The sequence below is a fragment of the Sitophilus oryzae genome, unplaced genomic scaffold, assembly GCF_002938485.1.
Source record: "Sitophilus oryzae breed Bouriz unplaced genomic scaffold, Soryzae_2.0 scaffold_1122_pilon_pilon, whole genome shotgun sequence".
NCBI lineage: Eukaryota > Metazoa > Arthropoda > Insecta > Coleoptera > Curculionidae > Sitophilus > Sitophilus oryzae.
The window spans coordinates 294,634-311,063 of NW_022145752.1; the positions used below are offsets into that span (position 1 = coordinate 294,634).

At 31.0% G+C, this 16,430-nt stretch overlaps 1 protein-coding gene across 1 annotated transcript in view; it reads right to left on the reverse strand.

The window, feature by feature from the left end:
- The window catches only part of LOC115886083 (sodium- and chloride-dependent GABA transporter 1-like), a 36,803-nt gene extending 35,601 nt beyond the window's left edge, over window positions 1–1,202 (reverse strand). Inside the window, 1 exon segment of the mRNA XM_030905131.1 lies at window positions 1,054–1,202. Coding sequence (XP_030760991.1) covers window positions 1,054–1,081 — 28 coding nt within the window. The 5' untranslated portion in view covers window positions 1,082–1,202.
- Between the last annotated feature and the right edge of the window lie 15,228 nt (window positions 1,203–16,430).

Genomic DNA, 16,430 nt, shown 5'->3' on the forward strand with positions numbered 1-16,430 from the left:
CAAAGTAAGGGATTACACGGTATGCCGTAGGATACAATGCTTGTGTGTATTACGTTTAAACTCTGTTTACACATTGCAGTTGTGACTACCGCGTGTATAAGGTATGTATTTTTGCTTCGATATATACACATCTTGTGCTAGATAAAAACTACTTCTTATGAACGAATTTATGAAATAATACAAGTTTTGATGCCCTAACTTTTTCGTTCTTTTTAAGAAATATTTCAATGACACCAATTATAATATCTTTTTTAGAACGAAATTGGGAAGGCAAAACTTTGTATTTTCAAAGAATATCTCGATCGTAAGTTCAGTAACCCTTAAAATTGTTCCATTTTGTTTTGTGTTAAATGTACCACTTTTCTTCATAAATAGTTAAGTGGTTAAAAATGAAATTCTTATATTTCTTTATAATACATGAGAGCACCAATATCCCAAATAACACAATAATAATGATTATTTACACTTTCTGCAGAAACCAAGTAGAAAAAGCACTGTAAAAAGAACAGAATTTGTAAAAACCCCATTAAAAAATATATTTTACCTAATTGCTAACATACTAAAATAGTAAACACTGGTATATCGCCACGATTTGAGTGGACCCTCGTTTAATCATTTTTCTCGCTTTTTTTCCCTCAAAACAGTTGGGTTTGTTATACTCATTCAACGAACACTCTGTTGGACTTTGTTGTATTTTATTTCCAGATTAACAATCTCACCCTTAAATTTTATATGAAACTGATTATTGAATATTAAACATATCTGTATATTGATCCATCAATAACTTACCGAATATCAGTGTAAGAAGTTCTTTGAAGTGTTTAAATCTTTCTTTCTCTGGTCCATTTAAATTTTTATTATTTCCAAATTAAAAAAAAATATATTGCAGAGCAAACCTCTTAATTCCCGTTAGAGACAGATTCACAAGGGAATTTTATGACTTTATTTATGAATACCGTAACAAATAATGGATTCTCATTGTCATTGATGAGATTTACAATAACAAATCAACATAAAACAAGTAAAATCCAAGCAACCAAAACCTCTGTTTACCAAATTTGATATAGCTATGAATACCCATTGCACTTGAAAGACGATTCTTAAATCACTTTGCTCAAAATTTTCAGATATCCCAAAAAAATTATAACTGTTGCCACTGGCATTATAACACTGCCATTTGATATTCGATCAGAGTGAACCTATATTAAACCATAATGTGATATTTTTAATTTTAAAAGCTGGCATGCTCTCTGATTTGACGAAGTGCATGTATATACCGTATCCAATAATTGAAATTCTATTTTGGACTTTCGAAAAAACAATATATAGTACCTACATGTGTTAGAAAAATATCGAGTTTAACCTTTACTTCACCGTAAAGGTGTTCTAAATATAGATGAACCTTAAAAATATTACCAGTATTTTTTTGGAGATTAACACATGGGGAAAATTATTGTCTGTGTCTTGAGATTTTATATTAGGATTTGTTTTTCGTCATTTTTGTACTTGTTTGGTGTGATTAAAAAATCCTCACAATCTTGTATTAAGAATCCATTTCACTAGTTCGAAAAAGTAGCAAAATAAGCGTTCGGCATTTAACGTTTTATGTAAAACAGGCAGGTATCTTTACAAAAATGAAGAAGGAAATTAAAGATAAAGGATTATACTATATCCGTATTGTAGCACATTTTTAGATAACTTATGTTTGTAACTCCTTATGTTTGGACTAAATTTTCTCGAAAATAAAGACATAATTTAAAATTCCGTTACAATACGGAAATAGATTGAAGTTTTGTAATTACAGTGATATACAGTGCCGGCCCAAAGTGGAGAAACTCTTAAATTGCACAATGCATTCCACAAATACATTTGCTATTGATACGCCAAGTATACGAATGTTTATAGATCTTGATAATACTTAATAAAAAAGAAAAACACTAAATATTTTCAGAAATAATTTGCTGATAAGTAAAATTGTTTATTTCTATGGGGACATAAATGAAGAAACTTTTGCTATTATTACTATAAATTTGCTATTGCTTGTGTGAGAAAGTTAATATTTTGTCAGTATTTTTGTAGTTTGTCTTTAAAATACCTCGTGGTATTAATTTATCAAATCAGGTAAAACAACTGATTATTAAAAAATACCAGGAGGGAGTCAAGCAGGTTGATATTGCAAGTCAGTTAAAATTAAATAAAAGTGTTGTTTGCAAACAAATAAGACTGTACCAAGTAAGAGGATCAATTGAAAGTAAACCTAAACCAGGACGGCCCAGAAAAAGTGGAGCTGCCACCGATAAATTAATAAGGTGTTCTTTGAAAAATCCATTTATTACTGCGGTCGATATAAAAAAGGAAAATCCACATGTTTCAATTTCTGTGGGGACTATTAGAAGCTACACGCCAGACGTCCTGCCAAAAAGCCTTTTACTTGCCACAGAACATTTAAATTGGATTTACGACCAATGGAAACAAGTGCTATGGTCGGATGAAAGCAAATTTAACATGTTCGGCTCCGATGGTATGAAGTGGGTAAGGCGCCCTAATAACGAAAAATACAATCCTAAATATACTACGCCAACTATCAAACATGGGGGTGGCAACATGCTTGTGTGGGGGTGCTTCTCTGGCCATGGAATGGGACCACTAAGAAGAATAGAAGGAATTATGGATCGGTATCAGTATCTGGACATTTCAAGAAATACAATGTTGCCATTTTCTGAGGAATCGTTACCTCCTGTTTGGAAGTTTCAGCATGATAACGATCCAAAGCATACTGCAAAAATCGTTAAAGAATTTGTTGAAGCAGAACAAGTGCCTGTTATAAAATGGCCAGCTCGGAGCCCGGATTTGAACCCCATAGAAAATATGTGGGAGCAACTAGAACGCGAAGTCCGGCAAAAACACCCGGAAAATTTTACAAATAACGATGAATTATTTGCTGCTCTGCCACAAGCTTGGTCTGAGATTTCAGAGAATTTGTTTTTGTGGTTTTTGTAGAAGGATGATATTTTATTTGTAAAGTTACTTGCTTTTTACAAAAGCAGGTTATTTTGCATATGAAAGTCGACCCCGAAATCGAGTTTGCCTCGAAGTTTGCAGTAGAGTTTGGAAGTAAAATTGATGTGCTAAAAATAATGTTATTAAACAGAGTATTGCAGTTTAGAGTGCTCCAGAGTTCATCGCCAATTTTTGACTTTAACCATTGCTTTAGTATTTTAGAAACTATATTATTTTCTTGGATATAATCAGTTTCCAAAACATGTAGAGTGGTATCTTCTGAAAGACTTCCAGAACTAAACGATTTTGTCAAAGCACCTTTAGATTCCAGATATTTTTCAGTATTAGCTTTAGATGCAAATGGGCTAGAAATGATGCAATCAGCTTCCCGGCCGTCGTCGCCACGTGCGTTTAATCCAGCGTTGCCAGATGTCCAACAAAATACCTGTTTAATACCAGTTTAATACCAAATAAAACCAGTTTATTACCAAATAATACCAGTTTATTACCAAATAATACCAAATTAGTACCAAAAATGGGGAAGAACTGTAAACTCAGTTAACAACGACAACTGAAAACTAAAGAACCAACAAAGTAATGAGATTTTTGAATGACCTGAGTGCGGAAGAGAGATAACGTATCAGGCTTTTCATTCACAGAAAAGCTCATGAAAGAAAACGCTTTGCGTAAACCGTCTTCTGATGCGTGTCTCTAAGTAATTACAAAAAGAGTAAAATAACAAAATATGGTAAAAAGAGTTATTCAGATAATTAATATGACCCTGTATACAGTATTTAGAGTTTGTTACTGGTTGGTGAACGAATTGCAGAGCACAATTGATACAAAATGATACTTGTTTAAACCAATTTCGTTGGCATGGATTGTTGTTTCGTGTATCATATTAAATCGTATACATTGATGTGCATGTGCGTTTTGCCGCTATATTGGACCCAATAATTATTGAGGGCTAATTAAGGCAACAACAACAATTAAATTGACCTTTGATGTTATTTTGTTTATTGGCGATATGGTTAAACACAGTTGTGAAGCGTTTTCTGAATCGAATTGAAAGAATACAATGAATGAAATATTTTTTTACAATTGTTACACATACAGGGTGTTTCAATAAACACGTGCTATCTCTCAAAAATGCAATTTGGTTGGCAACAATGAGTTTAAAAATCACGCCCTAACTAAAAATGTAATTGATATGAAATATAGGCCCGATCATGATTAGTTTCATATCTACAGAAGATTAAAGTCCTTCATAAGTTTAAAAAAAATTAAAAGAAAACAATTTTAGTTATTTTTTATACAAGACGATAAAATGGTATTTTATCATCGATCGAAAAGATTAATGTAATGTAACTTTTGTTTCTTACATATATCTCTATTCACTGTTAAAATTTCACGTCAATCGGTGCGGGTGTCAAGAATACGGAGCAAAAATAGTTATTTTTTATACAAGACGATAAAGTGGTATTTTATCGTCGATCGAAAAGATTAATGTAATGTAACTTTTGTTTCTTACATATATCTCTATTCACTGTTAAAATTTCACATCAATCGGTGCGGGTATCAAGAATACGGAGCAAAAGTAGTTATTTTTTATACAAGACGATAACATGGTATTTTATCGTCGATCGAAAAGATTAATGTAATATAACTTTTGTTTCTTACATATATATCTATTCACTGTTAAAATTTCACGTCAATCGGTGCGGGTATCAAGAATACGGAGCAAAAGTAGTTATTTTTTATACAAGACGATAAAATGGTATTTTATCGTCGATCGAAAAGATTAATGTAATGTAACTTTTGTTTCTTACATATATCTCTATTCACTGTTAAAATTTCACATCAATCGGTGCGGGTGTCAAGAATACGGAGCAAAAATAGTTATTTTTTATACAAGACGATAAAGTGGTATTTTATCGTCGATCGACAAGATTAATGTAATGTAACTTTTGTTTCTTACATATATCTCTATTCACTGTTAAAATTTCACGTCAATCGGTGCGGGTATTAAGAATACGGAGCAAAAATATTTATTTTTTATACAAGACGATAAAATGGTATTTTATCGTCGATCGAAAAGATTAATGTAATGTAACTTTTGTTTCCTTATATATCTCTATTCACTGTTAAAATTTCACGTCAATCGGTGCGGGTTATTAAGAATACGGAGCAAAAATAGTTATTTTTATACAAGACGATAAAACGGTATTTTATCGTCGATCGAAAAGATTAATGTAATGTAACTTTTGTTTCTTACATATATCTCTATTCACTGTTAAAATTTCACGTCAATCGGTACGGGTATCAAGAATACGGAGCAAAAATAGTTATTTTTTATACAAGACGATAAAGTGGTATTTTATCGTCGATCGACAAGATTAATGTAATGTAACTTTTGTTTCTTACATATATCTCTATTCACTGTTAAAATTTCACGTCAATCGGTGCGGGTATTAAGAATACGGAGCAAAAATAGTTATTTTTTATACAAGACGATAAAATGGTATTTTATCGTCGATCGAAAAGATTAATGTAATGTAACTTTTGTTTCTTACATATATCTCTATTCACTGTTAAAATTTCACGTCAATCGGTACGGGTATCAAGAATACGGAGCAAAAATAGTTATTTTTTATACAAGACGATAAAATGTTATTGACGATAATGCAATTTTATCGTCGTGTATAAAACAATATTTTTTTCCATAGCGAGTTACGTTTTAAAAAATATTCAGAAATTATTATTTCAAGGAATTTATTACGAGTAGAAAAAATATTGTGCTGGGTTGGCGTCATTGGCGTAACTACAGGGTAACCCCCAAGAGAAATCCTGAATAATGACTCTTGGCTACGTATTAATTTTTATTTGCTTGTTTTGTTTAGTTAATATTATTTTGTTGTGTTCAAAAAATGTGTTAATTTATATATTTTAGAAAATTTGTAGGTATTTAAGTAATCTACGGGAACACGGTTTGATAACCAAGTCTATGAAATTTATTGATAGAGAAATTCATGTAAACGGTTTATTCAAAAAATGTGTTTTTTAAAATTATTTTTCATTTTTAAAAAGCAATAGCCCTAGTCCCCCCCCCCTGGGCTTAACACCAGGCCTTCCCCCAGGCTCATAACAGATTGGTTTCTGTAATGACAAATAAATAAAGCTGTCTCTTTAGTTGCCAGTTTTGAGTCAACATTTTTTAATTCTCTTTCGTGTCGATTGCTGATTGAATTGGAGCCAGAAATGGCCCAAAACGAATTAAGTAAATTACCAATAGATATTCAGGCTGAGGCGACAAACGCCATATCCAAACTACTTCAATTTAAATCCCGAATAAGTTATGAAAAGGAATACAAAAATTTCCAAAAATGGAATTAATTAAAAAACGTGCGAAGTAAAGTTGTTAACCTATCCTCGCTGTTAAAGTGTCATTTAATCTACCTTTGCGGTTAAAGTACTATTTTAACTACTATTTTTGCTATGGAAAAGTTTTAAACAGTTCAACAGAAATACCTTTAATCCTTGTTTTGGGCATTTTGGTTATATATTTCTATCCATACACCATACACTAATCTACTTCGAGATACACTAACGCATTTTTTTAATAATAATCGCAAAAATACGGTTTTTATCATGAGAATAATTTATTATATTTGATGCGTCTAGTCGAAGTCTTTCGTCATGGCGACAACCAGCGATCAATCTATATCTATCTAGTCAAATCTAGTTAATTCTCATTAAACTATATTTAAATATCTATAGAATTTCCGCAGGCATACATAGAACTGTTTATATTTGTTCAAACGTTTTTAAATTTAGTATCTTTTATATCTTCCATATATCATCATAATTTAAAAGTAATAAAGGTATATAAAAGTGTCACTTTCTTTATATTGTGTACGTATGTTTGATCATGCAATTTCAAGATCACATCTGCATGACCAGTGACGAATGGGTGTACCAAGAAAAATTGTATAGTGAGTGTCGTTATACAGGCTGTCCATTAGGGCGCTCCGATTTTTTTTTCTTTTTAGTTACCGTAAAAATATCGTTCACGATGATGAAAAAAAATTGGTAGACAGTTCTTTTAGTTTCAAAGTAAAGGAATTTTTTCAATTTTTTTTATCTCAAATACTGCGACTTTAACTGATTTTGAAGTTATTAGAAATTTTGTAGCAAATATTATTCCTAATCTTAAATTGAAAACCGCGTTTCGCTAGCTACTGTAATTTTGGAGTTACGATTTTTTAAATTTTAACCCCTCCCATACCCCGTTACCAACTCCCCACCCCCACCAAAAACTAATGGCAAGATTCTCGGGTGCCTAGAGGTATATTTTTGTACCAAATTTGGTTAAAATCGGTTTAGCGGTTTTTGAATTATCGTGTTACAGACGGCCAGACAGACAGACAGACAGACAGACACCATGAAAATATTTTGTATTTAGGTAATTTATGACCCAAATAACTTATTTTGAGTAAAATTAAAAATTACCTGTTGGTATGGTCGGCTCAAAATCTGAGCTTGACCTAAGCAAAATTATCATCGATTGTCGTTCCCTAGCCATCTTTGACGCCATTTTTTTTTCGATCGTATGGTAAAGGTGTGTTCTGACTATTCAGTAAGAATAATAGATCATTGAGATCAATGAACCAAAAGAAAATAACCGTACAATTATATAAATATATTCATAAACTTTAATTGTTTATATTATTTATTATTAGAAAGCAAATATTACTCTATATACTTCTAAGAACTCTATTTTTAACCTAATATATTATTACAAAGAGTATAATTTTGTGGTTCGTGTTACATCAGCTAAAAACAATTTTAAATACTTTCTAAAATATCGAAAAAATTAATAACAATAAAAATTCATAGTCATTTTATGTCTGTTTGTTGTGGTTGTATTTAAAATACGTACTGTGTATCATACGGTCTAGTCTAACAATTATCTGAAAGATAAAAAAGCTATCTTGATTGAATTATGGTTTGCGAATATATCTAATCAATTATCGAAAGTTCAAATTTAACGAATGTAGTAAATTAATACTTTTAAAATAAAAAAGGAGATAGGTCTCCTTGAATGAAGTCAGTAGCCTATGATTAAAATTTGAAATGAGAGTAAAATATTAATAAAAAATAGATAATAGTAGGTATATAATATGTGATTGAATGAAAACAACATCAGAACAAGCGTAAAATTATATTTCTGTTAAAACTGGTTCATATTCATCACAAAATATCCTTTCCAAAAAAATCAAAAATGTATAGAATTCAACTTAATAATATCATAGGATTTAAAAACTTCACAACCTACTATAATATTGAGCTAAAAATTAAGAAATTGGCGCTTATCCCCTGGGCCACTGTTTTTTAATAATCTATACTAATATATAAAATTAAGTGATTGACTCACTGAACCTAACTCACAACCTAACCTATCCTGCTCAAACCACTCAACGTAAGAAGCTCAATTTTGGCATACAGGTTGATTCTAGGGTGTAGAGATTCAATAAGAAGGGATTTTTCAAAATTTCAGTTCTTAGGGGGTGAAACCACCCCTCAAATATTACAATATTTTTTATTTAAAAAACAGTCAAGTTCCGAAAAAACGCTTAAACACGTATATTTTATTTTGTTTTTAACATATTTTAAGATTTTTTAAAAATGTATACATGGTGTTTCGAAAAATCTGGTCATTGATTAATCACGATCCTGCTTAAAGCGCTTGACGTAAAAAGCTGATTTTTGGAAAACGGATTGACTTTAGGGTGTAGAGGTTCGATAAGAAGGGATTTTTCGAAACTCGAATTCTAAGGGGGTGAAACCACCCCTCAAACATTAGAATATTTTTTATTTAAATACCGGTGAGTTTTTCGGAAAAACTCTTAAACACGTATAATATTTTATTTTGTTGTTTTACATATTTGAAGATTTTTTAAAAATTTATACAGGATGTTTCACAAAATATGACCATTGAGTAATCACGATCCTGCTTAAACTGCTTGACATTTAAAGCTGATTTTTGGCAAACGGATTGACTGTGGGGTGTAGAGGTTCGATAAGGATGGGTTTCTCGAATCTCAAATTCCAAGAGGGTGAAAACGCCCCTCAAATATTACAATATTTGTTATTTAAAAAACGGTTAGTCTTTCGGGAAACCGCTTGGACACGCATAATTTATTTTGTTTTTTTACATATTTTATTTTTTTTTTAAAAAATCATACAGGGTGTTCCAAAAAGTTGGGTAATTCATTAACCACTATTCTGCTGGAGGTAAAAATCTTATTTTTGACAAACGGATTTTTCGAAAGTCAAATTCCAACGAGATGAAACTACCCCTCAAATATTACCAAGTTATATAATAATATCGCCATATTGTTGTATTATAAATGTGAGAAAATTTTATCCAGTTTGTATGTTAATGGAAATTCTTGCTTTGCTTTATCATCACCATTACAAATGATTAAATCGACGCGAACAAAGCCGCGGGTACACGCTAGTATTAAACAAAATATACCGTCAACAATAATATGTTCTCTTATTTTAATAAATATTTATGTTAAATGTTTCCCATTTAATGTCAATATTAGCTACTGAAAGTTCATTTACCATACATGACGTAAATCAATAATACTACACCGTACACATAGCCTATTTGGTTGTATACATAAAATATTTATGTTGAGAAAATAACTATATAAATAAACAAAAAGTAATGATAGCCATGCATCACTTATATCACATTCTTGTGAGACTTTAAGAAGTACCACGCCATCGAAAAAAACGGCGTCAAAGGCGCGCCTAGACGTCATTACTTTTCCAGTACTCTTTTTAATTTTTCAATGGCGCTTACTGTAAGTTAGTTATTGTAAATTTTAGTAAAGAGTTTTTTCGATCGTATTGTATTTAAAATAACAAAGTTGCAGTCAACTTCAAACATATTTGCAGGCCACCATACTGAAAATATTTTAAACTAGCGTGTACCAGCGACTTCGTTCGCGTCGAATTAATCATTTGTAATGGTGAGCAAAGTAAGAATTTCCATTAACATACAAACTGGATAAAATTTTCTTACATTTATGTCAGCATGAGAAAAAACAATATGGCGATATTATTATATAACTTGGTAATATTCGAGGGGTAGTTTCATCTCGTTGGAATTTGACTTTCGAAAAATCCGTTTGCCAAAAATAAGCTTTTTACTTCAAGCAGTTTAAGCAGAATCGTGGTTAAGAAATTACCCAACTTTTTGGAACACCCTGAATGATTTTTTAAAAAATTTCAAAGTATGCAAAAAAACCAAATAAATTATGCTTGTCCAGGCGTTTTCCCGAAAGACTAACCGTTTTTTAAATAACGAATATTGTAATAATTGGGGGGCGTTTTCACCCTCTTAAAATTTGAGATTCGAGAAACCCCTCCTTATCGAACCTCTACACCTCACAGTCAATCCGTTTACCAAAAATCAGCTTTAAACGTCAAGCAGTTTAAACAGAATCGTGATTGCTCAATGGTCATATTTTATGAAACACCCTGTATAAATTTATAAAAAATCTTAAAATATGTAAAACAACAAAATAAAATATACGTGTTTAAGAGTTTTTCCGAAAAACTCACCGGTTTTTAAGTAAAAAATATTTCAATATTTGAGGGATAGTTTCACCCCCTTAGAATTCGAGTTTCGCAAAATCCCTTCTTATCGAACCTCTACACCCTAAAGTCAATCTGTTTTCCAAAAATCAGCTTTTTACGTCAAGCGTTTTAAGCAGGATCGTGATTAATCAAAGACCAGATTTTTCGAAACACCCTGTATACATTTTTAAAAAATCTTAAAATATGTAAAAAAAGAAAATAAAATATACGGGTTTAAGCGTTTTTTCGGAAACTTGACCGTTTTTTAAATAAAAAATATTGTAATATTTGAAGGGTGGTTTCACCCTCTTGGAACTGGAATTTCGAAAAATCCCTTCTTATCGAACCTCTACACCCTAGAATCAACCTGTATGCCAAAATTGAGCTTCTTACGTTGAGTGGTTTGAGCAGGATCGTGATTAATTAGTGTGTCAGTCACTTAAGGATTTTATGTATTAGTATAGATAATAATCAAAAAATTTAGCTTAGTCAAACTCCAGCCAGGAACACCCTGTATATATTCGATAATTTATTACTTTTATTTGCATGCCATAAGTCAATCAAGATAATTTTTCATTTATTGTTTACATCGTCAAACGATATCGATTATCAGTCAAGACCACATGAACAGAGTATCAATAAGTTTCGTCATTTTTCAAATTCTTACAACTGAAAAAAAATCTAAAATTGCAACCTTAATCGCTATCTTTTTTTTAATACTATAGAAATGAGTGTTTTTTTTCAGTAGATTTCTCTCAGCTGATGTAACAATCAAAAATGAACCTTGCAAACAGTACAATGTTTAAAATATTGAGGTATAATATTATTTGTTTCTAGGTTGCGGAAAAATGCATTCATAAACAATAAAAAGAATATTATTAAATAATATTAGAGTTATTTCGTATTAGGTCATTGATCTAACCTATGGATCTAACAGTGCAATTTTTTTTCATTGAATATTTTACACAGTCCTCATGGTCATTTGAAATTAAAATTAACTCAACCAAGAGCGGTTTTTTTCTCTGATATAATATGCATCAATATTAGAATATACGTAGTTTCTAAAATAACCTTTCTTAAATAATCTTTGTCATTTCACAGGCCTCTATGACGCCGTTTTTTTTTTCATTTCTATTTAATGAACGAAATATTTGAATAATCGATTACTTATGCGTGTTCTACTTTAAGAAAAAGCTATTTCATGAATGGGTTTACCTATAACAGCACCTTGACCGAACATTTTTTTTATTGTTTGAAACATGTCTACCGAATGATATTAACATTGAACTACAAATAAGTTATAAATCAAAATGTAAATGAATGATATATTATGTCATTTCCATATAACAATGTATATTTTAGATAATATTATGTCTATTTTCTCTGTAATTTAAACAAATTTAGTGATATTTTTTTAAATATTTGACTTGAAAAAAAATCTTCTAAATACACAGTATACACTTATTTTGTTTTTTTACATATTTTAAGATTTTTTAAAAATGTATTTCAAATTCTTCTCTCACTTTTTGGAAAGTCTCTCTCGGAATATTTCGACATGCCTCAGTTATCCTCTGCTGCAATCCTTGCAACGAACCTGGTTTTGTTTTGTAGACTATGGATTTAGTGTAACCCCTCAAGAAAACGTCTAAAGGAGTGGGATCAGGTGACCTTGGCGGCCACTCGATTGGACCCCTTCTGCCAATCCATTGCCTTGGATAATATCTATCCAACCACCGCCTTGTGACAATAGAATAATGCCGTGAGGCTCCATCTTGCTGAAAGTGTATGAGGTCTTCATTAAGAGTTAAATTTCCTTCCAAATCTCTTTGATTTTCAAACTCATTTACAATGGTTGGCTCTATCAAAGTGTTCAGCATTTCCACATAAGCATCGCCAATCAAATTTCCGTCGATGAAAAATGGACCTATAATTTTATTGCCTAGTATTCCGAACCAAACATTGAGCTTTCGGGGATGTTGGGTGTGTCTTTCAATAACAATATGCGGATTATCATCGCTCCAGTATCTGCAGTTCTGCTTATTCACATTTCCGTTTAAAAAAAATGAGCACTCATCACTAAAACAAATATTTTTAGTGAGTGAAGTTTCCCTTCGAATTTCCTCCGTCATTAGTTCACAGAACTGAATCCTTCTATCTGGATCGTCGTCGCCAAGTTCCTGCAGAATCTTCATTTTGTAGGGATGGAATTTGTGCATTTTCAATACTCTTCCGATAGATGTTCGAGGTATACCTGTGATTGATAACATCTGACATGTTGATGCTTCTGGATTGACCGATACCTGACCAATAACTTCCATCTGCCTTCATTCAGTACCCTGGACCCTGATATTTTTTATTTTTGACCGATCCAGTTCGCAAACACCTATACTAATATAATTTAAAGGTGCTTTTTGGCAAACGGATTGACTGTGGGGTGTAGAGGTTCGATAAGGAGGGGTTTCTCGAATTTCAAAATTCCAAGGGGGTAAAAACGCCCCTCAAATATTACAATATTTGTTATTTAAAAAATGGTTAGTCTTTCGGGAAAACGCTTGGACACCATAATTGATCATAATTTATTTTGTTTTTTCAGCTATCAGCTATATATTTTGAAAATCAGCTATATATTTTGAAATTTTTAAAAAAAATCATACAGGGTGTTCCAAAAAGTTAGGTAATTGATTAACCACGATTCTGCCTAAACTGCTTGACGTAAAAAGCTAATTTTTGGCAAACGGATTTTTCCAAAGTCAAATTCCAACGAGATGAAACTATCCCTCAAATATTACCAAGTTATATAATAATATCGCCATATTGTTTTTTTCTCATGCTGACATAAATGTGAGAAAATTTTATCCAGTTTGTATGTTAATATTAATTAATAATTCTTGCTTTGCTTTATCATCACCATTAAAAATGATTAATTCGACGCGAATTAAGTCGCGGGTACACGCTAGTATTATATATATATTATTAAACCGAATCAGTTCTTTAGTAATTACTGAAATATTATATTTAATAAAACAATATAAAGCTCCATCCAAAACTTTAATTAATTTTAAAACCAACGAAATTTAAACTACACATTTTCATACACATTAATAATAAATATCATTATGAGGCTTTTATATTATCCGATATAAAACAAACCCCATTTCGGGTACTATAATTGTTTTTAAACAAAACAAACAGATAAAAACATCGGCAATAATCATTTTCAGACAAAAGCTCCCAGTTTTTAGTTTATTAAATATATTTTCGGGTTGGTTTTAGTGATTAAAACAGCTTAATACGGATGCAAAACAGCTGCAAGCTATAGAAGCAGTTTTATGTTGAAATGAAACAACGAATTTTTTACGAATACTATTCTTCTGATATAATAAATTTAAGTTAACCTATATTAATTAATAATTAAGAAAAATATGATGTTTTTAAAATGAATATTTACGTCAAAAATAACTTAAAAATAACGAAGTGTAGTAATTTACCTTGCAATGTTTTTTTTTCGTCTATAAATAAAACTAGAACTTGTGAAATCTTAGATGCGGCAAACAACGTTTTCACAGCCCTCTCAATTTCCACGTATTCAACCATGAAATCAAAGAATCAAAAATTTTATTTTGGTGAAACATCTAGTTCCTTAAATGTTCGAACTAAAAAATTGTGTGTACAGTGTGTCCCATTTTGGTTGAAATCATAGGGTATCTCCGTTATTAGTGAAGATAGAAGGGTACGGTTTGCACAAACCTGTCCCACTTTTTCGTCAAACGGAAGATGCTGCAAACAAAATTTTCATAGCCCTCTCCATTTCTGAGCTACGGGGTCTTTTCAAAAATTTTGCAATTTTGGACACCCCCTGTATCTCTGTTATTGTTAAAGGTATCGGGAAGGCGAAACTGCTTATTGTAGAACTTTTTACGTAGAATACAGTGGCGTAGTCTGTTTGTCTACCAAAAAAATATTTTTGAAAATATGAACTAAAGTTATGTTTTTTCAAATGGAGCACCCTGTATATTTATAAATCATATGATCTGTCTTGCTACGAGCTTCTCAAAAATATATATCACTCTATATTTATTTTCACTATTTACTGCAATATTTAAAATATATCATTTTCTTATTAGTAGGCCGTGATAAATAACAAAAAATCAAAATGGTATTTACTAAATAATAATAATTGGGATTGATATATTTTACTTTTGAAATAACTGTTACCACTGAAACTGTGAATATATTTTTCTTTTTTTTATAACGGGATGGGTTTGCAAATATCTAAATCTTGAATTATTAAAGCATTTTTCAGGTGTTCGACATTGTTGTAGTGCCCACGATATATTTCGTATTTCAAAAATCCCCAAAATCAGAAATCGAGAACGGCGAAATCCGGGAATCGAGGAGGATATCAATATGCGTTCATTGGTTCCAATTCATTGATTTGAAAAATAATAATTTAACAGTATTCTAATATTTCCATAGTTATGAGGGGGAATGTTCTCCATCTTGCTGAAAGTATATTTCACGTTAATTAGTTAAAGAAATATCTAAAATTTCCGATACGATAGATTATTCTTACGTATACACGTATTCCAAGATTTACAAATAGCGGTAGAGAGTTAAGTTTCCCTAATATATAAAGAATTTATTAGCGGCTCCCAAAATAAAACAAGACACAGATAGCCAATATACTTTTAATAATTCTTTAGTTTCTTTTATTATCAATCATGGCGTACTAATAAATATCTATCTAGATCTTTTAATAAAAACTTTTAAATATTGCAGTAAATAGTGAAAATAAATATAGAGTGATATATATTTTTGAGAAGCTTATGGCAAGACAGATCATATGATTTATAAATATACAGGGTGTTCCATTTAAAAAACATAACTTTAGTTCATATTTTCAAAAATATTTTTTTGGTAGAAAACAGACTACGCCACTGTATTCTACGTAAAAAGTTCTACAATAAACAGTTTTCACCTTCTCGATAGCTTTAACAATAACAGAGATACAGGAGGTGTCCCAAATTGCAAAATTTTCAAAAAGACCCTGTAGCTCGGAAACGAAGAGGGCTATCAAAATTTTGTTTACGGCATCTTCCGTTTGACAAAAAAGTGAGATAGGTTTGTGCAAACCGCACCCTTCTATCTTCACTAATAACGGAGATACCGTATGATTTCAACCAAAATGGGACACCCTGTACACTATGTGTGCATAGTTGAACTTAATTTATTATATTGAATATTATGCTTGAACAGCTCTTAAATTGAGGAATTTGACGTATATGAAAAAGTGTAGTTTTGAAATTTAAAAAAAATGTTTTTTTACGCCTAAAAATTGTTTTTTGCTTGTAACAAATAGTTTTTTACGTGTAACAAATAGCTTTTTACGCGTAAAAATTGTATATTTACAAGTAAAAAATATTTTTTGGTGTAAAACATAAAACGCGTAAAAATAGTTTTTATACGTGTAACAAATATTTTTAAATTGATATACAGGGTGGTCCGAACTGTATTCCGGAAACTTCGTCAGCGTATTGTGCAGGTAAAAATAAGTAAAAAAGTCCGTATAAATGTATGTCCTAAAATGCTTAGTGTCGGAGACACAGGGTGTAGAAATTTCATTTTTGTTTCGGTTTTTTCATAATAATTTGTGAAGTAACGTCAATACTTGGATGAAAATTGGTGTCAGGAGGTTTTTGGATATGAGAAATTTGATTTTGATGTCAATATGACTCCTACTAATAGAGGGCGCCACCTACATGTGTTTTGACTGTTTT